General features: G+C 30.4%; 1 protein-coding gene and 2 long non-coding RNA genes across 3 annotated transcripts; 2 read left to right on the top strand and 1 right to left on the bottom strand.

Annotated features, from left to right (window-relative positions):
* Positions 1 to 10,685: 10,685 nt before the first annotated feature.
* LOC146901394 (phospholipase A1-Ibeta2, chloroplastic-like) lies at positions 10,686 to 12,438 on the top strand. Its single transcript, XM_085734834.1, has one exon. The coding sequence runs from the start codon at positions 10,829 to 10,831 to the stop codon at positions 12,410 to 12,412; it is 1,584 nt and encodes a 527-aa protein (XP_085590960.1). The 5' UTR covers positions 10,686 to 10,828; the 3' UTR covers positions 12,413 to 12,438.
* A 6,335-nt stretch (positions 12,439 to 18,773) lies between these two features.
* Positions 18,774 to 20,923, bottom strand: LOC146901393 (uncharacterized). The gene is made up of 3 exons (XR_015023061.1): positions 20,593 to 20,923; positions 19,879 to 19,929; positions 18,774 to 19,407 (listed from the first exon to the last, which is right to left on the bottom strand). It is a non-coding gene; the product is annotated as an uncharacterized LOC146901393 (long non-coding RNA).
* Positions 20,924 to 21,299: 376 nt separating this feature from the next.
* LOC146901392 (uncharacterized) lies at positions 21,300 to 22,686 on the top strand. The gene is made up of 2 exons (XR_015022332.1): positions 21,300 to 21,882; positions 22,132 to 22,686. It is a non-coding gene; the product is annotated as an uncharacterized LOC146901392 (long non-coding RNA).
* The last annotated feature ends 1,376 nt before the right edge of the window (positions 22,687 to 24,062 follow it).

The raw sequence follows: 24,062 nt of genomic DNA, 5'->3' as shown, positions 1-24,062 counted from the left end.
GCTTGAGCATTGGAAGTCTCTTGCTTGTGTGCTTGAGCATTTGTAATCAGATATTACTCATAGTGAAATCTCCTTGGAAGTGCAAGGGGGACTGGACTACTTCCGGATTGTGGAAGGAACCAGTATAATTGCTTTGTGTCGTTCTTCTTCTCTCTCTCTGATTTATTCCGCTGCATTTAGATTCTGATTATCACTTCAGAAGCTGTCTCACTTAGCTTCTGATCAGTGTGTTCAGTTTTTAGGAGAAACGAAGAATTTTCCAAAAACACAATTCAACCCCCCTTCTTGTGTTTTTTCTCACCTTCAAAGGGATTCGTGGCTATTGGTTTGAAAGATGTTGGTGGTTGGGTGTTTGAATCGGTGTGTGTATGTGACAGTGTGTGTGTGTGTACGTGACGGTGTATGTGTCGTAGTGCGTGTGTTTGTGTGTGTGAGTGTGTGTGTGTATGCGTGAGTGTGTTTGTGTGCGTGTGTTTGTGTATGTGTTGTGAATTGATTGGAAATATGCTTGCTGGTTTGATTGTGGAAGCCGATATGTGTTTGTGATTTCAGATTGATGAATTGTGGATTGTTGGAAGAATTTTTATTGTTGTTCTTACTGGAAAATTGTGTCGAAAATTCTCTCTGTTTCTGGCTTATGTGTTTGTGTTTATTGCTGGAAAATTTTGTGTAATTTTTGTTGGTTGCAGGTGCTTGCATTTATAGAGTTGGATTGAGACATTGTGTTGCTTGGAGAGGAACACGACAGGCTGTTTTGGCTTGGAGAGGAATGAAAGGGAAATGCTTGACAGGCCTGCGACAGCCTGTGTTGGATATTTTTGGACTTAAAATAAATAAATAAATAATAATAATAATAATAATAATAATAATAATAATAATAATAATAATAATGAGAATAATAATGAGAATAATAAATAAAACTAAAAGTAATAATAAATAAAAAAGAGAGAAGAGGGCCCGACTCGGAACCAAATATGAGGTATTTTAAAATACCTCTCTGCCGAATTTTTCGCTGAAAAGTCTAAGACTGATCAGGGTTCGAGGACACGTGTCTGTAATATCTTGGGTCAAAAATTGGGGTATGACAATTACTATATGTCAACGCAATTTAATTTGAACGGTTTGACAATAGTAGTATACGTGGCATTTGATTTGTTAAGAGATTTTAGATTGCCAAGTGGATTGTTCATTTTTAGTAAGTTAAAATGTATGTATAGGAGATAGGAGATGTGGGGCCACATATCTTTAATGACCCAAATTCAAACAGTTTTATATGTTGTGTTATTTTTTTGGCTAAAATATGGTATTGGTCCCTGCAAAATAGGTCAGTTTTGGTTTTAATCTCTGTAATTTTTTTTTATAGTTTTTGGTCACTGCAAAAATAGGCCAGTTTTGGTTTTAGTCCCTGCAATTTTTTTTTTTATAGTTTTTGGTCCCTGCAAAGATTTTTGTTTTTGGAAATAGCCCCTGACCCCAGTTATGTGATGATTTGTCACTTTTATAAATTAAAAAATAATTATTGTATCTGTTTTATTATTATTTTTTAATTAAAAAATAATTATTGCTATATAAATTATAAAAAATAATATTCTTTTTAGTTTTTATTAAGTAAGCACATATGCCACATATGCACAAAAGTGACAACTCATCACATAATTGGGGTCAGAGACTATTTCCAAAAACAAAATTTTGCAGGGACCACAAACTATAAAAAAAAATTGCAGGGACTAAAACCAAAACTGGCATATTTTTGCAGGGACCAAAAACTATAAAAAAAAATTGCAGGGACTAAAACCAAAACTGACCTATTTTTGCAGGGACCAAAAACTATAAAAAAAATTGCAGGGACTAAAACCAAAACTGACATATTTTGCAGGGACCAATACCATATTTTATCCTATTTTTTTTTAAAAGACCTTAGAATAACAAAAAGACCTTGCAATAAAATTTATTTTAGCCACATAAATATGTTGGCCAGCCATTTTTCTTGTTTCTCCATTGATAAAAAAAAATCATAATTATTAAAAAGAAAAATAAAGGTGCCTACGTCTGTGACAAAAATTAGCATGATGTGGAACATTACCAAAAAAAAAAACAAAAATAGAAGGGATGCACAACAAAATTACTACCTTCTTTTTTTGTGGTGGTCGGGGTTTAAATTACCAACTGAGCTGCTAAGCTTACGAGGACAAATTACTACCTTCTTTAAAAAAACAAAAACAAAATTACTACCTATTCAGCAAATATAAAAAGGAGAATGCTAACTATTGCCCTTAGGGCATTGGATAAGGGGATAAAAATAGAAATATAATTTTGGGAAAAGGTGAAAAGTGATAAATTTAACTTTTTAAAAGTTTTAAAATGTTGTTGAAACTAATGCAAACATGCTACTTTTGGCTTCCTTAACCATTGTCCTGAGGGCAATGGTTAGCAAGACCCAAATAAAAATAATACTATTGAGTATTGACTAGGACTCAATTCTGCAACTGGCGGCATTTTTTCATAGTCAAGCCTGGATTATATATGTACACTGCATTAGACCGTAGCAAAATAAAAGGGTTAATACGTTTTTACCCCCTGTAATATAGGCGAGTTCCGGTTTTCCCCCTGTAAAAAAGATTCTTTCGATTCCAACCCTGTAATATAAAGATTCCGTCGAAAACCCCCCTGAGCACATTTGAGACCGCCCAGCTGATGACGTGGCGTGACGTGGCGCGCTGAGTCACCCCTGTCTGCTGACGTGGCTTGCTGACTGTATGATTAATTTTATTTTTTATTTTTTTATAGGGTACACGTGGCATTTGTAATTTTTTTTATGTCTTTACCCCCTGTAATTTAGGCGAGTTCCAGTTTTACCCCCTGTAAAAATTTTAAAAATAAAAAATAAAAAATGGAAAATTTTAAAAAATAATTATTTTTTTAAAAAAATGCTGGAAAATTAATAACAATTGAAAATAATGAAAAAATACAAAAAATTAAAAATCTGGAAAAAAATTTCGCATGACATGTGTGTATATACATACCTCATCATTAAATCATTTTAATAATAAAAATTAAAAACTGAAAATCTTTTAAAAATAACAAAAAATCAGATTTTTTTTTCAAAAAATAAAAGATTGATTTTATTTTAAATTTTAAAAATAACAAAAAATCAGATTATTTTTTTCGAAAAATAAAATAAAAAAGCAGAGAAGACATCTAGATTTTTTTTTTGAAATTTAAAAAATTGTAAAAAAGTTCGGATTTTTTTTGAAATTTAGAAGATATTTAAAAATACTGAAATTTAATTTTCAAAATAAAAAATTTTAGATTTTTTTGCGAAATAAAAAAACTGGAAAATATTTTAAATTTTAAAAATCTGGATATATATTTTTTTAAAATCCAATTACAATATGAAAATTAAATTTAAAAAATCTTATAATCTGAAGAAAAAAATTGATTTTAGTTTAATTAAAAATTTAGAAAAAAAATCTGAGAAGCTTGAATTACATAGGAATATTTTTGTAAAAAAAATTATTAATGCGTGTAAAATTTTAAAAAGTGTCCGCTTACACTCAGGTTCATCGAGCTCGAAAGAGCTTTATGCTTGCTGCTTGAGCAGGGAGTTGTTGGCACTTGGGTTTGTTATTGTGTTGGCAGTCAATCCATTCGCTAAAATTAAATCCTAATTGTTTTTGACAAATGTTCACTGTTCATATTTTTTTTTTTTGTAATTTGGTTTCGTTCCCGTACGCGGGTTCGCTATGTTATGCTCATGATTAGTGAATTTTTGTTAGGATATTTTAGGACTGTTTCGCTTGGTCTGATTTATAATGATGTATGCCCGTTTTGGGTTTTACTTGGGTTAGGTTTTATGTCCCCCAGTCTCTGTATCTCTCTCTGTTTTTTTTTAATGTATTTTTCTTTTTACTTAAAAAAAAATTAAAAAGTGTCTTATTTAAGAGACATTAAAATTTAAAAAGTGAGTACCTCAAGTTGCTCTTCCAATGTCTTTTGAGCTTCGCAAAAAAATCTAAACTTTTTTATTTTGAAAATTAAATTCCAGTATTTTTAAATATCTTCTAAATTTCAAAAAAAAATCCGAACTTTTTTATAATTTTTAAAATTTCAAAAAAAATCTATTTTTTCATTTTATTAATTTTTTAAATTTTTTTGGAATTTTTTCATTATTTTCAATTTATATCAATTTTCCATAATTTTTTTAAAAAATAATTATTTTTTTAAATTTTCCAGATTTTATTTTTTATTTTTAAAATTTTTACAGGGGGTAAAACTGGAACTCGCCTAAATTACAGGGGGGTAAAGACATAAAAAAATTACAAATGCCACGTGTACCCTATAAAAAATAAAAAATAAAATTAATTATACAGTCAGCAAGCCACGTCAGCAGACAAGGGTGACTCAGCGCGCCACGTCACGCCACGTCATCAGCTGGGGGGTCTCAAATGTGCTCAGGGGGGTTTTCGACGGAATCTTTATATTACAGGGTTGGAATCGAAAGAATCTTTTTTACAGGGGAAAACCGGAACTCGCCTATATTACAGGGGGTAAAAACATATTAACCCCAAAATAAAATGTTATTGAAAAAACTGAAAATTAGATATTATCCTTTTTTTTTTCGCATTGCATATTATTTTATAGACAAAGAACTTTTTTTTTACAATTTTTTCTAACCGACCAAGTCTTAGTCATTCGAAATTGGATCGGCAGATAGAAAGAATTGGCCAAAAACTACACTTAAAAAATAAATTAGGATTGATGAAACTCATTAACCATTTGAATTAAAGCATTATCTTTTTTGATATAGACATAGACGATCACATATATAAATTCAAAATACATATAGTTTAGAATTTAATCAGTAGTATATTTGGTCCTTATATAATTATTTTACATATATGTTCAATGATACGTTGTCACGTCAATTAACGAATATGAAAGCACATGAGTTGTCAAATTCATTAATTGATATGACAATACATGATCAGATGCATATTCAAAATAATTGTATGCCGACGTAAATAATCTATTATAGATCTGATCTGCGTGTAATCGTTAAAACTTTTTAATATACCTCATGTATTCTAATTTGGTGAATAACTTTTGAATATTTTGCAAAAGCTTGTTTTGATTAAATAGCTCCATTTACTGCAACTTAGAGCCGAAGTAAGATTGCGTCAGAGTTCTTGTAATATATACTTGGACCCGTTCGAGTTCAACAAAAATATGTATATAATACCTATAAAGTGAATACATAATGTTAACAAAATGTCTAACTGAGGAATTGTTTCCAGTAAGGTGCAATTTGACTTGAACCGGCTCTATATTATAATTGAATGTTCAAACTATTTTAAAACAAATTAATTACTGTAGAATCAAACATTTTAGACCATTGAGCTCTTGAAATGATCAACATACATTTACTTTAGCTCTTGTTTAAAATATATAAATCAAAGAAGTCTACATATATACGATATAATTTAATTTGGAGCAAATGTATGTAAATTCCAAGTTGATCTCCAAATGTGAAAACTTTTAACCAACTCGGTTTTGATTCGATTGAAAGTAACGTGTGACTTGACTTCAAAAGAATTTTAAAATTTTCTCTTATCCACGCATGTATACACACTTATATATTAGGTACATTTTTTGTTTTTGTTTTTGAGAGAACACTTATATTAGGTACATTTTTTTTTTTTGAAGAACTTATATTAGGTACATATTCACCATAAAAACTACTACATCTGAAGATCCGAATATATTAGCCTAATAGTAAAATATATCAAATTCAATATATTGTGAACAACTTTAATAGACAATCTATTGTGTCTACCAACACTTGAAAATTGTCTAAAATTCCAACAACTGATCACATGACTTGTTGTAATAGTAATTAAAAGTTCAACCACTAACTGGTTTGAATGAGTGAGACAATGATCGGAGTGGTACATGTCAAACAAAACAAGGGAAAACAAACCAATGTGAATGTTAATAACTCAACTTAAATTTGTTATCATTTACTCCCTCCCTCCCTATATATAAAAACCTTTTTATTAGAGGCAAAGGGTGTTTGTTTATATACAGGGACAGAGGGAGTATTTTTATTGAATCACCATCTTATAATTCATGAGAAAAAGGATATATAATCATGCATTTCTACTTCTACGTTCAAGTTATAGGGTAACTTCAGCCGTCGTTGATATTTTTAATTAATTTTCAAGTTTTTGGTCCAAGATACAAACATTTTAGCTAAGTGGTCATATATATAACCGCCATGAAATATATATATCAACTTAATTTTTTTTTTTCCTCAAAAAAAAAAACTTAATTTTTTTTAACGTACTTTGGCATCATCGATCGCATGTTCAACATCATTGATGAATGAGAAAATTGAAGAGATATATAGATAGTTAGATGCATGAATACATTCTGATCTATAAACAAATTTCACTAGGCCATCCTCAACATGACTATTAACATTAAATTTTACCAAAATAATAGAGTGCCAGACAGTGCACGAAGTTGACAAAAACAACTTTTGTCAACAGTTGAAGTAGTTGGATTGGGTGATACAAAAAATGTCAAACACTGCATCTTGTTTCGCAGCTGAATAAATCAGTCAATTCAGCCTAATTAAAACTGAGCGACACCGTTTCGTATTGGTCGCAGACATACGTAGAGCATGACACCCAGGTTTCATATTTTGGGTGAAAAACATAATGAGTTCTCAATTTTTCCATATAATAATGCTGAACATATGAATTCAATTTTACAGTATTGATCGAGTCAATAGAATATTCATGCAGTAATATATTAACAAAAAATAAGATAGATCTTGTGGGGCCGTTAGTAAAATATATAATAATAATAGTAATAATTTTACATTTACCAATTAAAATAAAACCATCAAAGGTATAAATATATCAAAACATCAAATAAAAATTCAATATTTTACAATTGAGGCATTAACTAAGAGTAATGATATTTTGACATCCATTTGATGACAACTTTGTTGACAACCTTGTTTTTCTCACTTTTTATTGGTCAAAAACAATGAAGAGAGAAAAAGGAAGAGATAGGATAACAACATCATGTGAGTATGAGAGAGAAAGTTATCAAAAAGTTGTCAAAAAGTGGTTGTCAAAATATCATTTCTCATTAACTAATTCAATGGCAAGGTGACGCAAGAGTTTAACTTTGTATTCTAAATCATCCTTTAAATCTTCATATAAGGATGATTGTAAAAAGGTAATGCACCATTTTAATTAATAAATTTTTCCCTTTCCTCATTTTTTGTAAGAAAAATTTAAATTAAATATACGCTTTAATATCATGCACCAAAATTAAATATACGTCAGGGGATGCAAAAAAGCCTGTATGTTCGCATTTTACAATCACAACATGCAAAAAAAGTTGAAAAAAAAGGTTATGTTCGTCAAATCAAATAAAGAACAGAGAAATTTGTATCAATAATTTTGAACTAGGGGCAGATATATCATTTACTTTGGTGAGAGGGTCAGAAGAAAATATATTTCATGTATATTAGTCTTCATAGCCTATATATTTATCTTGAAATAAAGTGTTCACCCCTATTACATGTACCAATTAATAATTAATAACAATTATTATTTTATTGCAGTTCTATTAAGGCAACACAATACTAATCAACTTGCTCATTAACAATCTCACCCCTTCACAGTTACTTGAAATAAATGGTCATTGTAAAGTCAAGTCAATCTAGCTTGTTCTATGAAAAGTGAAATGTTAACGAGTGCTCACGAAACATTCTAGTTTGTTTATTGAAAATGGAAATGTCAATGAGTGTCTTGAAGCATCTTAAATAATAAGTCTTTTATGAAAATATGTGTATTCAAGCATTAGAAATTGAAGTATTTGACTTTTTAAGGAATAATTTCTTAATTTAAAATCCTTAAAAAGTAGGCTATGGACACTCGTTAACAAGACCTTTATGAAAAAGACTAACCATTTGCTCACTTAAACTTTTGACATATTATGTATCCAATCTTTAAGTTTGACCGTCATTTTAGACTGGTCTTTTAAGTTTTTTTCCTTCTAAACTGGTCTCCTACGTTGCAATTTGTTTGCACAGTTAAGATTTAAGTTATAATTCACTATTATATGTTCTCATAGTTAGAGGTATAACGAGTCGTTTTGGTTTTATTTTTATGTGAAAACAATTCAAACCAATCAAAATTGATGATAATAGGTTGGTTTAATAAAAAAATACTCATTTTATTAAAAAAAAAAAAGATAGTTTGATTCGACCAATTGGATTGATATAAAATATGATTTTGTAATTTTATACAATTATTAATAGCATAAGTTTTTTTTCCTAAGGTGTATTAACAAAAGTTATTTATTATTGACATTGTTTGTCGTGTGTCATATTTTCGTCACCCTTGATAATTTTTTCTAGCTCTGTTTCTGCCCAGGGACGGAGCTAAGTGTCTTAAATGTGAGGTTGTCGCCACACTTAAAACACACAATATTATTGTAACCCCTAATGTATATTAGTCTTCGCCGCTTGTATATTTATCTTGAAAAAAAGTGTTCGCTCTTATTACATATACCAATTAATAATTAATAATTATTATTTCGTTGCAGTTCTGGGGTGCCCTGCTAATTTTGTACTATAGTCTGGTGGGCCGATCACTTTTGATTCGAGATCGGGAGTCAGTTCTTTGACTCAAGTTGGTTTTTGGGCTTTGTGTTGTGCTCTTTCGGTGGTTCAGAGGTCGCGAGGTTTGTGATAGCTGCATGATCCTTCGGTTAGGTGCTCTTCGAAATGTGGTTCAGTTTGGGTGTTGGGGTATGGGAGTTTTATTTTGAGGATGTTCTTTGTGGGTGAGTAGTGACGATGGGCGGTGGTGGATACCGTGTTTACAATGCATGTTTTTTTTTTTTTAAGTTTGTTTTAGGTGGTGATGTGTTTTGGTGGGTTTATCTTTAGGGGTGTTTTCAGGTGGTTATGGTGTACCGTCTATATGCGGCACCATTTGTATCTTGTTTCGTCCATGCCTTGTGTCTTGCAGGGATGACGTTTAATAATATTTGCCGATTCAAAAAAAAAGGCAACACAATACTAATCAACTTGCTCATTAACAATCCATTCATAATTACTTGCAATAAATGGTCATTGTAAAGTCAAGTCAATTTAGTTTGTTCTATGAAAAGTGAAATGTTAACGAGTGCTCACGAGACACTCTAGTTTGTTTATTGAAAATGAAAAAGTTAATGAGTGTCTTAAAGCATCTTAAATAATAAATCTTTTATGAAAATTTGTGTATTCAAGCATTAGGCATTGAAGTATTTGACTTTTTTAAGGAATGATTTCTTAATTTAGAATCCTTAAAAAGTACACTATCGACACTCGTTAACAAGACTTTATGAAAAAGAGTAACCTCTTGCTCACTTAAACTTTTGACATTTAAGTTTGACCGTCATTTTATATCGGGCTTTTAAGTTTTTTTTTTCCTCTTATAAACTGGTCTCTTAAGTTGCAATCTGTTTGTACCGTTAAGATTTAAGTTATAAGTTATAATTCACAATTATATGTTCTCATAGTTGGAGGTATAACGAGTCGGTTTGATTTTATTTTTATGTGAAAACAATTCGAACCAATCAAAATTGATAATAATAGGTTGGTTTAATTAAAAAATACTCATTTTATTAAAAAATAATAGGATAGTTTGATTCGACCATTTCGATTGATAAAAAAAAATTAATATATGATTTTTTTTATTTTATACAATTATTAATAGCATAAGTTTTTTTTTCTACGGTGTAGTAACATAAGTAAAAAGTAATTTACTATTGACATTGTTTATCATGTGTCATATTTTCACCCCCTTATAATTTTTTCTAGCTCCGTCCCTGCATATGTCCATATATCTTGTGTTCACATACGGACAAGACTTGTGTGACATTATGTCACGGTGACATTAAATCTGGGCCACACAAAGGTGTTGGGTTGTGTGGCCCAGATGTGTTGTATGTGTTGTGTGGTCCAGATGTTGTGTGACAATGTGTGTTGTGTGGTTCAGATTTAATGTCAACGTGACATAATGTCACACAAGTGCTGTCCGTTCACATACATGATGTACAAAAATTACAAACACATAACTATATATTTATTAGTTATTTTTATCCTTTACCTTGCCTTTCAATACCAATTAATTTACCTTTGGATATATATCCCTTAGTTAATTAGTTTTTAAATTATTAAAAAAACAGTCTAATATATTCATGGACCATGCAAACGCCTCACATATTTACGGATAAAAACAAGGTTCACTCAAACTTTTGGTTATTATTATTTTTGTTGTAAAAATAATAATAAATCAACACTTCTAAATTTTGCATATCAACTCAACATCTTATTTTGTCTCTATCACTCTTTTAATCACATCACCCACATATTATTCTCTTTTATTCTTTATTTCAAAGTGTATAAATCTATATAAAGTCATTTTGCTCTATGGTCTATGCAAAAGCGAGTTGGATATTATTTTTTGTTTGAAAGGAAAAACAAAATGAATCCAGCGTGTTGACTGCAGCATAAAATATTTCCCCCGTTTAATTATTTTATCAAAGGTCCCATCCCACGATTTATCGATTCTTTTACTAATAAATGACGAAAAACAACATTGTCAATAACCAACCAAACACTCTTCTTTAAATACACAACTACATCCATTTCATTTCAGACTAGTTGGGTATTTTCAAGTAGCTTGCGGGAGGGGTGGACAAGACAGCACATCACAATAAAATTCTCATTCCTCTGCTGTCTGTCTTTGTTCTCACCATTATGATGATCAATTCAACTCTACAATCACACAACCTTAACATGTTCCAAACTAGACAACACCCCGCCTTCACATGCCGATCAGCCTCTTCCATTAACAACCAACTCCCTCCTCCTCCTCCTCCTCGTAAACCACTTTCTTCTACCAAGTTACATCTCTCAAATCTTGATAAATTTCTCCAAAAACAATCACCAACACAACAACAACCACCAATTCAAACCAATGATCCAACCACCACAACAACCATTATTGAAAAGAAAACAAAGAACATTTTAGAAAATCTTGACCTATCAAACTTATGGTCATCAGATAAGAAAACAACAGATGATCAAATGTCACCCCATCACCTCAAAAATCTTCATCGTCTCCTTTCCAAAACAGCTGAGTATTCTCCCCGTAACACGCTTGGCAGTCACTGGAGAGAATACCATGGCTGCAATGATTGGAAAGGAATGTTAGATCCTCTCGACGAGAATCTTCGTCGAGAGGTTGTTCGTTATGGTGAATTTGTACAAGCCGCGTATCATTCTTTTCACTCCAACCCAGCCATGTCAGGACAAGGTGATCCACAAACACGCCATGTGTCACTTCCGGATAAATCGTATAAAGTAACTAAAAGTTTATATGCCACATCATCAATTGGTTTACCTAAATGGGTTGATGATGTGGCTCCGGATCTTGGGTGGATGACCCAGAGATCCAGTTGGGTTGGATATGTGGCTGTTTGCGACGACAAAAGAGAGATTTCAAGATTAGGAAGGAGAGATATTGTTATCTCTCTCCGTGGAACTGCCACGTGTCTTGAATGGGCCGAGAATATGCGAGCCCAATTAATAGAAACGGAAGAACAACACGGAAAAAAGGCCAAAGTCGAGTGTGGATTCCTTAGTTTATACAAAACAAAAGGAACCCACATCCCGAGCTTAGGCGAGTCGGTGATCGAAGAAGTAAAGCGACTCATGGAAATTTACAAAGGCGAGACACTAAGCATTACGGTAACTGGCCACAGCCTCGGCGCAGCGTTGGCTTTATTGGTAGCTGATGACATTAGCACTTGTAGTCCAAACGTGCCACCCGTGGCTGTTTTTTCCTTTGGTGGACCCAAAGTTGGTAACAAGGCTTATGGGAACAAAATCACTTCCCAAAACGTGAAAGTTTTGAGAATAGTGAATTCCCAAGATGTGATTACTAGAGTTCCTGGAATGTTATTGAGTGAAGAGTTTGAACAAAAATTAAGAAGTTTTAACTTTGGTGGCGTAGTTGACATGCTTGATGAGAAAACACCATTGGCTTACACTCATGTGGGATCCGAGCTGCGTGTGGATACGAAGATGTCTCCATTTTTGAAGCCGGATGCTGACATGGCATGTTGTCATGACTTGGAAGCTTACCTACATTTAGTGGATGGTTTTTTAGCTTCAAATTGTCCTTTTAGAGCCAATGCTAAGAGAAGCTTGGCTAGGTTAATGCAGGATCAAAGTTCTAATGTAAAGAAATTGTATACTAGTAAGGCTAAATCAATGAGTGTGAATATTGAAAGACAGAGATCTTTTTCAGTCTCTGGTTGTTTGCCTAGTCCATCATAAATGTGAATAGGACAAGGTTCTCTATAGTCCATGTGTTGTGCATGTCTCTTCTTTTTCTAGTTTTTTGCTAACTTTGCCGTACGATTTGTGCTTCATCATTGTCTCAACAAGACACATTGCTCAAACATTACTTTGAAAAGGAGAAGAAAAAAAAAACGAAATGGAGTCTATTTCATATGCATTAAGTGGTTGTTAGTGTGATGTATGCATATACATGTACTATATCAGATAAAATTTTTATTGTTGGAATAGTAGGCCGATATCAAAGAAATCTTAGAATGGATCACTAGAAAGCTTCATACTTTAATTAAAGTATGTTATAATTTTTTTTTTCTCTTGTTACTCGCGTTATATATGGTATACATTGTTGTTTTCTCCGATAACATAACGTGTCTTCGAAAAGACGTTAAAGACATAAATTAAGGTATTCTTTAATAGTAATAATGAATTTAAGTGGTAAAATATTTAAACTCTTAAGCAAGTAGGGGTTCAATGTCTTTGCATATGGAGAAAATTAGATTGAAAGGGGAGAGCTAAATTTGTATACCTCAACAACTTTCTCGACGAAGATTAGTCAGCGTTAAGCGGAAACTCTATACTTATAATATGATAACCTAAAAAATAAGTATTCTCTAAAAGATTTCAATTGAGTTGATTTCTGATGCATGAAATGAATCAAGTTGATGAATAACTTGTGACCGCCATCAGGGCCGGCCCATAGCCCGTCGAGGCTGGGCTATGCCACCGGGCCTCAAATTTTTGGGGGCCCATATTATTTTTTTTGTATATAAGATTCTACAGTAAGCGTTATATAGAGGTAAAGGCGAGATCTTAACAGAATGTTAACAATGCTTCAGTGGTAACTTCAGTGGTAAAGCGTTCCGCAGTTGTGCGCTGGGTTAGGGGTTCAACTCCCCGAAGGTGTTCTTTTTTTTTTTTTTTCATTTACGGTACCTCTTTTTTCATGGGGACAATATATTTAACTCCCCCAGGTGTTCTTTTTTTTTTTTTTTTTCATTTACGGCACCTCTTTTTTCATGGGGACAATATATTTAACTTTATCATTCCATTACTTTTTTCCCAAACTAATCCATTTTGCTTAATGAAAAAGAAAATCCCTTGCTTAATCTATGAATTATGTTTAGCTTTGTAACCAAAAAAAAATCTATGAATTATCCGTCACAACAACCACAATTAGAAGTTAAAAACTCATAAATTGCAATTGGAAAAGACTAAAGAGTAGAGATATGAAAGAAAAAAATTTTCCTTTTTTTTTTATTAGGGGCCCGATTTATAAGATTAAAACCGGGCCTACGAAATGTTTAAGACGGCCCTGACCGCCATGATCCAATTATCTATGTTCAATTGTATATGATCTTGATAATTTTAACGTATATATACAATTATGGTTTAATGTTGATCCTTCTGGTCATCACATGGTCCAAGTGGAAGATTTGTTAGATTATTTTTACCATCAAAGAAAAAACTGATAAGAAAAAACAATTCAAGAAGATAATCAAAGACACTATAAGGACACTTTTGATAGAAAGAATAAGATAGAGATAAGATATGATATAAAGATATATAAAATATCATCAAATAGGGGAAAGATAAACCCTTGTCCTAACATATATTTGATACACACAAGATAACTGACAAGATAGCATTATTTTATCATATCATATTTTTTTGTACAACATCATAATGACATGACAGTGTGTGTATTAAATTAGTTTTTAATATTATAAATTTTATACATTAAAATATTCTAAAAAAAATGTATAAGAAATGAAATAATTTTATATAAATTTTTAAGAATATTCATTAACACTACTAAATAAACAATTTTATTTAAAAAACATGAGTAAATAAATAATTCACTTATATATATTATGCATAAATGAAAAAACAATCCTTGAAGAATTTTTTATATATATTTTTCTTGTTAAAAATTTAAATTAATATTTTAAATTTTTTAATGGAATCTTTATTTATTTTTTTGTCAAAAAAAGAATAAAAAAATTATTTTAAATTTTCTAATTTAATAGTAATAATTATTAATACATTTTTTTAATTTAACATCAAACTCTTCATTTTATTTTTTAATTTACATCTATATTGTATTAGATTTAAATTATTATAATTAAATTATATTGTATAAATATAAATCAGCAGCTTATTTTATTATTATATTCTGATAGTTTCTAAACCAGATTATATTTATGATAAGAATTTTAAGTGTAGACGCATGATTTGATAAGTCTCAGAATTAGTTCATCAAATTTTGATGTCTCATCAAGCATTAGATTGAAACAATGTATGATATAATTATCTTGACCATCAAACATTAGATTAAAACATGGTATATAATTATCATATCATATCTTTTATTTTGACCATCAAACAAACTCTAAAAGAAATCTGCATCATGGATTCAAATACATTTTTTTACTTTCTTATAGGAATTAATTGTACAATCATGATATCAAAAATTTTAATTTTTTTTTTCTTTTTGAATCAAAATTTTTAAATAAATTTTGCTAAAGAGGTTATCTATAGTACATGTGTGGTCTATGTCTCCCTTCAAAAGAAAAAAAAACGTGTTGTCTATGCTCTTCTCTTTATCATTTTCTGCTAACTTTAACGTGCGAATCGTGCTTCATCATTATTACTTTTTTGAATCAAAATCGTGCTTCATCATTGTCTAAGACAACTAGACATATATATTGCTCAAAAAAGTACCTTAACAAAAAATGAAATTAATTCATTTAATTGTGCTTTGCGTGGGCTTGAACTATTTCCATATTTTACAAATATTTGCGCGTTTGTGTGCGTGATTACTGATTACGTATCATCCATCCTCCTCATGCACAAAGTACAGATCCATATTTAAAAATTGAAATTTAAAGGTGAGCGCGTACGTGTGAATATGAATTAATTCTAAAAGTTACTGCTCATCATCTTCATTTCAGTCATGGAAGTACACCAACAAACAACAAATCCATGTTTACAAAAATTAAAATGAACTTTGACTTAAAAAAAATAATACTACTCACTCTCTCTCTTTTCTTTATAAGTTTGTGTGCACGAATACACGTGTCAGTATATTAGATTGAATTTATTTAAATTTACAATTATAATAATATCATAAAAATAAATATAAATGATGAGATGAATGTACAATGCAAGAATTTTTTAAGAAAAATAGGAGTACCTTTATATAATTTAAACTTAGCCAATTGCAATATCAAAATAACTGGTACATCTGGATTTTCAGACATAAAGCCAATAAGTTGATTTGCATATTCTCCCCAAAGTGTGCACCTGAGTTTCTCCCCTCGTCTGCAAATAAATTAAATTATAAATCACAGAAGTTTATCAACGTGGAACAAAAACATTAAATAATATTTACTCAAGATCATCCAACTCCAGAGGCAAAAAATTGGTTGATTGAACACCACTTTTGTATTCTATGAGTTCCCCCTTTGCAGCTAATACTCCAATAATATCTTACAAAAATGTGAAAGGTGAAGTTAATATCCAATGCAATATAAAAAATCATCAATAAAACAAAACAAATAAAAACCGGTAAAGATTAATGATAATATAAAAAATAACTTTAAATAATGTAAAATCATGTTAGTTAGTACTCCCTCCGTCCCGGAATATCTGACCCATTTTCTAAAAAAAAAGTGTCCCAAAATAACTGAGCCATTTCAATTTTCAATACAACTTTCATCATTCCCAATACTCCCTCCGGTCACTATTATAAGCAAATTTCTACTTTTTAGATTCATTCAATAAATGATGTATGTGGTCTATATTGTAGACCACATACATCATTTATTGAATGAACCTAAAAAGTCAAAATTTGCTTATAATAGTGACCGGAGGGAGTACAATATAACACTAAATAATACTACCTTTATCATTCCCAATACAATATATTCCACTTTCCCCTTTATTTATACATTTTTCTTAATCTATGTGAAATGAGCCAAGGGCTCAGATAAATTGGGACGGAGGGAGTAAAAGTTAATAAGGAAAAAGAACCGATGCATACTTTTTCATCCATGAAAACCATATCGATTAAATCAACCTGGTCTCTATCTTTAAAGTTTGGCATTCTCCACATTCTAATGATCCTAATCTCGAATCTCCATACTCTGTACTTATTATTGATTGTTATGCTATCAATGAGGTCAAATTTTGCAGCCATAATTTCTGAAAAAGAAAATTAGAAACCAAACTAATGAAATTTATTGGTTAAATAGGAATCAAATTTGAATGAAGGTATTGCAAGTGTGCGTAAACATGATTAGAAATTTTTAAAATGCTGTTTAAAAATTCGTCTACAAAAATCAAAAAATAAAAATAACAAAAAGATGAAAACATGTTATATTAAAAAGCAGGATTAAAAAGTGGTTGATATATGTATATAATAATTATTTAGCAATAAGGACCTGAAATAATAGTATAGGTGTTATCATAAAATGATAGTATAGGTGATTAATAATATTAAAACGCTACTGGTGAAATAATAATATTTTAGGACCTGAAATATTATTATTAAAATCAAAACGCTACTGATTAATAATATTGAAACGAAAAGGACTTGAAAAAATAGTTTATGTGATAATAGTATAAGTGATTAATAATATTAAAACGCTACTGTTGAATCGAAAAGAGAAAAAAAAATAGTATAGGTGTTAGTTTAAGAACGTGAAAAAAGAAAAAAAACAATCAGTAAACTCAATCGTAGGTGTTAGTTCCCTCTTATATTATATATAAAAATACAAATCTAAGCATAAGTAAAAGTAAAAGAAACAATAGTATAGGTGTTTGTCAAACCTGAAGAAAGAAAAAGCTTGATCAAAAGAAGGTTTGAGTTTCAGTTTCTGCTCAAAATATGTGATTACGTGATTAAAAAATTCTCCTTTATTTATAGTTAAAAAAAGAAAACAAACCGAAACCTTTTTTTCCTCAATGAAAAAAACTAATTGAATAATATGGTGTTAAAAGAGATAGTAACTAATTGAAACTTCTTTTCCTAAAAAAAAGAAATATTTAATGGATAGTATTGAAAGTATTATATATAGTTTTTTGAGACATTTTGGCTACATAAAATATTAGGAATTAAATATAAAATTAAATAAAAATATTTCATGTCCTGAAATATTATTATTGAAATCAAAACGCTACTGATTAATAATATTAAAACGAAAAGGACCTGAAAAAATAGTATAGGTGATAATAGTATAGGTGATTAATACTATTAAAACGCTACTGTTGAAACGAAAAGGAAAAAAAATAGTATAGGTGTTAGTTCAAGGACTTGAAACAGAAACAATAGTATAGGTGTTAGTTCAAGGACCTGAAACTCGTAGGTGTTTGTAATGGATGCCAGCAACAATAGTTCAAGGACCTGAAAGAAAGAAAAAAACAATCGGTAAACTCACTCCTAGATGTTAGTTCCCTCTCATATTATATATAAAAATAAAAATCTAAGCATAAGTAAAAGAAACAATAGTATAAGTGTTTGTCAAACCTGAAGAAAGAAAAAGCTTAGATCAAAAAAGGTTTGAGTTTCAGTTTCGGCTCAAAATATGTGTTTACGTGATTAAAAAATTCTCCTTTATTTATAGTTAAAAAAAAAAAACAAATCAAAGCCTTTTTTTCCTCATTGAAAAAAACTAATTGAAACTTCTTTTCCTAAAAAAAAAAAGAAAGAAAAAAATAAAGGAAGATTTAATGGATAGTATTGAAAGTATTATATATAGTTTGTTGAGATATTTTGGCTACACAAAATATTAGGAATTAAATATAAAATTAAATAAAATATTTAGTGGATAAGATCAACAGTTTGCTGAGATTTTTATGTCAAATAAGATGTCAAATAAAATATAGAAAAAAATATAAAAATATTGAGAATAAACGTGGAAGCGACACGTGGCATAAAAAACCTTACTTTATATATATACTACTAGTGTAGTGACCCGGCGTTGCCCGGGATAGTCATAGAAAATATTAGTGTAGTGACCCGACGTTGCCCGGGATAGTCATAGAAAATATTAAATAAGGTTATGTTCATGGACACATACATGAAAAAAATTGAAATGATTTAAATTTAAAAATAAAAATTGTTAACGAACATAAAATAAGCTATCTAATCTTGGAATACAAAAGTAGTAATTAATAAGTGTAGTATGCAAAAATAAAATATAATAATGTGATAATTGAAAGGAATAGTACTTTGTCGATAAAATTAAATCCCAACTAATGTATAAAAGACAAATGCTACATATCTTGCTATATTAAGTTTTCAAATACTTCTTTGTATACAACATTAATTGTTGTATTCAGAAGAAGATCAACACTATTTTCAATAAGTATCTTAGCTCTTGCTTACTTTTAACCCTTGAAAGAGCAACATACAGTTGACCATGACTAAAGACTGGTCTTGAAAGATACAACCCAACAACTGAAAGTGTTTGTCCTTGAGATTTGTTAATGGTCATACAAAAACAAATGGATACTGGAAATTTTCTTCTTTTAAACTTGAATGGTAGATTAAGGTTGTCTGTAATCATGCTCATTCTAGGAATGAGAACAATGTCTCCGATATTTGTCCCAGTCAGAATTGTGCACTCAAGGACGTTGTTTCCCAATTTTCGTACCTTCAATCTTGTTCCATTACACAATCCATTGGCTTGGTCAATATTTCTCATCAACATTATTGGGACTCCTACTTTCAGTCAACAAAAATTGTGAATAATAAAACAATAATAAAACAAAACAAATAAAAGTTAATAAGGAAAAAGAACCGATGCATACTTTTTCATCCATGAAAACCATATCGATTAAATCAACCTGGTCTCTATCTTTAAAGTTTGGCATTCTCCACATTCTAATGATCCTAATCTTGAATCTCCATACTCTGTACTTATTATTGATTGTTATGCTATCAATGAGGTCAAATTTGGCAGCCATAATTTCTGAAAAAGAAAATTAGAAACCAAATTGATGAAACTTATTGGTTAAATAGGAATCAAATTTGAATGAAGGTATTGCAAGTGTGCGTAAACATGATTAAAATTTTTAAAATGCTGTTTAAAAATTCGTCTACAAAAATCAAAAAATAAAAATAACAAAAAGATGAAAATATGTTATATTAAAAAGCAGGATTAAAAAGTGGTTGATATATGTGTATAATAATTATTTAGAAATAAAGACCTGAAATAATAGTATAGTTGATTAATAATATTAAAACGCTACTCGTGAAATAATAATATTTTAGGACCTGAAATATTATTATTAAAATCAAAACGCTACTGATTAATAATATTGAAACAAAAAGGACCTGAAAAAATAGTATATGTGATAATAGTATAGGTGATTAATAATATTAAAACGCTACTGTTGAATCGAAAAGAGAAAAAAAATAGTATAGGTGTTAGTTCAAGCACCTGAAACTCGTAGGTGTTTGTAATGGATGCCAACAACAATAGTTCAAGGACCTGAAGAAAAAAAACAATCAGTAAACTCACTCGTAGGTGTTAGTTCCCTCTTATATTATATATAAAAATAAAAATCTAAGCATAAGTAAAAAAACAATAGTATAGGTGTTTGTCAAACCTGAAGAAAGAAAAAGCTTAAATCAAAAGAAGGTTTGAGTTTCAGTTTTTGCTCAAAATATGTGATTACGTGATTAAAAAATTCTCCTTTATTTATAGTTAAAAAAAAATTGAAGCCTTTTTTTCCTCAATGAAAAAAACTAATTGAATAATATGGTGCTAAAAGATTAGATAGTAACTAATTGAAACTTCTTTTCCTAAAAAAAAAGTAATATTTAATAGATAGTATTGAAAGTATTTTTATTTTTTGAAGGAGGATAGTATTGAAAGTATCATATATAGTTTGTTGAGACAGTTTGACTACATAAAATATTAGGAATTAAATAAAAATATTTCAAGTCCTGAAATATTATTATTAAAATCAAAACGCTACTGATTAATAATATTAAAACGAAAAGGACTTGAAAAAAATAGTATAGGTGATAACAGTATAGGTGATTAATAATATAAAAACGCTACTGTTGAAATGAAAAGAAAAAAAAAATAGTATAGGTGTTAGTTCAAGGACTTGAAACAGAAACAATAGTATAGGTGTTAGTTAAGGACCTGAAACTCGTAGGTGTTTGTAATGGATGCCAGCAACAATAGTTCAAGGACCTGAAAGGAAAAAAAAACAATCGGTAAACTCACACGTAGGTGTTAGTTCCCTCTCATAATATAAAAATAAAAATCTAAGCATAAGTAAAAGAAACAATAGTATAGGTGTTTGTCAAACCAAAAGAAAGAAAAAACTTAGATCAAAAGAAGGTTTGAGTTTTAGTTTCTGCTCAAAATATGTGTTTACGTGATTAAAAAATTCTCCTTTATTTATAGTTAAAAAAAAACAATTTGAAGCCTTTTTTTCCTCAATGAAAAAAACTAATTGCAACTTCTTTTCCTAAAAAAAAGAAAGAAAAAAAATAAAGTAAGATTTAATGGATAGTATTGAAAGTATTATATATAGTTTGTTGAGATATTTTGGCTACACAAAATATTAGGAATTAAATATAAAATTAAATAAAATATGTAGTGGATAAAATCAAAAATTTGCTGAGATTTTTATGTCAAATAAGATGTTAAATAAAATATAGAAAAAATATAAAAATATTGAGAATAAACGTGGAAGCGACATGTGGCATAAAAAACCTTACTTTATATATATACTATTGATTGATAAGTAAAAAAGTATTTGATTTTATCTATATCGTTTCAATTTTATCGGATGTGGAAGTACTCTGATTTTCTTATGCAACAAATGGATTTTCCCGATTAGTGGAGGAGATGGATTGTTAGGTGCCTAAAATCCGTTTCGATCTCCACCCTTGTGAACGGTAGCCCCACAAAAGTGATTGTGATGGAACATAACTTGAAGTGGGGCGATCATTTGTTGTTATTCCTTTTCCCGATCGCGATAGAGGGATTAAGGGTGTTGATGAGAAAATCAATGGAAGTGGACAGGTTCAGGGCTTTTAAGTTTGAAGACAATGATGAACATATCTCACATCTACTTAATATCAATGATACCTTAATCATAAGAGAAAAGAGTTGGTTAAATATCCATAACATAAAGGCGAACATACTACTTTTCGAGGTGATGGTAGGATTAAAAGTGAATTTTCACAAAAGCATGATTGTGAGGATGAATATTCACCAATTGTAGCTAAAGGAGGATATCGAAGTATTGAATTGTAAAGTGGGCTCGACTCCTTTTAAATATCTCGGATTACCAATTATGGAAAACCCAAGAAGAGCTTCGATGTGGCAATCATTGATTAAGGTGGTACGAAATAGACTCTCATGTTGGAAGAATCAACATTTGTCAATTGGAGGCCGTGTGTGGTCATCAACAATTAATCGGTATTGTCATCGCTTCTTGTCTATTTCCTCTCTTTTTTCATGGCTCCGTCAAGTTAATATCTAAACCTTAATCTCTAATAAGTGTCAAATTGATTTTATTTGCTTATGTAATTCAAGGCACTTATTAATTTATTTTGCAAAAAAACTTATGAAAACCTCTAATTCTTGTAAATATATTAAAGCCAAGTCCATATTGGGTTCCTTGTACTTTTTACTTTGTTTACAACGCATCTTTGTTGTTATTTATAGCAACGGAATGAATGGACAAAGCAACGATCTAAAAAGACGCCAATCAAGATGTTTTCATGGCGAGTCGATCAAATGTTTGGTGATTCCATGTAGAGCTCAAAGCCATGATAGGGAAAATTCTCCCAGCGAAGAATCCACTCGCTTGGCGAGTGCTGGCGGTTTAAGTCCCATTGGGGAAGTAAGGTCCGTTATCCCAATGAATGACTTACTCGCTTGGATAAAATAAACTTTTCCAGAAATCTATAAATAAAGGTTTGCAACCTCATTTTGAGTCATTTTTTGTCTTAGCAAGTTTAGAGCGAGAGAAAAGGAGAGAAAAGTATTACAAAAACAAGGTGGAAACATTGGAGGCTTGTAGATCAAGTCAATTGATGCAACATCTTGTCATCGTCTGTGTATCGTAAGTTATACAATCAAGTGTAATTATTCACTTTTTGTGTTGGGATTATGTGTAATTGATTAAAGACTTGGTCTGGATGGTTATATATAAATCATATTTTTTTATGTCAATGTCTCAATTTCTACACTAAATATTGTTTCGACATGAAATTCGAAATTGATCTTTTCACTTAGCTTGTGTTGGGCATAGACTTCCATTGTAAGGAACATGGATAGAGGCATTTGTAGATGCTAGTTTCAAAACACCGGTCTAGATTTTTAATCACACACGCGCACACACACATACACACAAACACTATTGTAATGTAATATCGTTCCATTATTTAACTTTTTGGCCTAGCGGGTGAGTTCTGTGCACCCTCATGTAATATCAAATAATGAGTGATCGACAATTGCATTTTACACTTTCTGTTTTGCTTGAATCTTGTCGTTTTCAAATATGTATAGAGCCAAGGAAGTGATCAAGGTCATTTTTCTCTATTGAGTGGTAACCCACATTGCCAAATAAAACCAACTTGTAATCTTTAGGGAGATAAGACTCTGGCTTCATTTCAATTTCTTCAAAATGGAGTTGTTGAATCATCTGGACGTGTTTTCTTCCCATCTCCATCCAAAATATTTGGCCTACATTAACTCATTTCAAATAGTGTGCCGGTACCGAAAACAACATCGAGCATTCTGTTTTTCTTTAATATCTTTGGTGTCCTTTGGGATTTACAAAATCCCACAAAAAGGTAGAGCTTGGTGTCATTCAAGTTGTCGAAGAAGGTTTTCGAAGCTTTTACAGACTTCTTGAAGATTTTCAACGCAAGTATTCTAGTGTTTGAAAACCGAGGATGTCGCAGTTATTTATGTGGGAATGCTCCCCTCAATGATCATAATGGAAACACCATTCTTGATGAACACAAACAGAAAACCGTTTATCGTGTCTCCAAACTTCTGAATAAGTGGTATGATCGCCACTTCAAGAAAGGTCCCACCGATAACTATATATGAATATATTTCAACAAACTCATTCATTTTAATTGAATTGATAGAGTTTTCTTCCGTGGTCACTGTTCTATATAAGCACTCAATTTTTATTTTTATTTTGGTGTCAACCCTCGAATTCGTAAGAAAAGAGGACCCTAATAATCTAAAATTTGATCGAAATGTAAGCACAGTATAACCAAAAATTGTTTTATCCAATAATCAAATTTGGATTCTCCGAAATGATTTGTCTTTATTTGAAACTCGTAACCATTTTGAGTTCGATCAATTTGTTAAACATCCAATTTTTCACCCTACCTTGAATGTATCCATTTTGATAAACAGATAAAACACCCGTTACCGTTATTGTGATGAGTATTTTACTTTCACTTTATAATAACTTGTATGGCAAGTATTCCCTTATCGAATCGTTGACAACTGCCACCCATACATGATTTTTAAACTGAAACTATAAATAAAAGAAAGATTATTCTTCAATTAGGCTTTCACAAGACTTTTTATTTTTTTGACAATAAGGCTTTCACAATGCTTATTTTTTTTTC

Source organism: Medicago sativa, chromosome 8, assembly GCF_051527215.1.
Source record: "Medicago sativa cultivar Bolivia chromosome 8, Bolivia_mono, whole genome shotgun sequence".
Taxonomy (NCBI): domain Eukaryota; kingdom Viridiplantae; phylum Streptophyta; class Magnoliopsida; order Fabales; family Fabaceae; genus Medicago; species Medicago sativa.
This window is presented reverse-complemented; position numbering and strand designations above follow the sequence as displayed.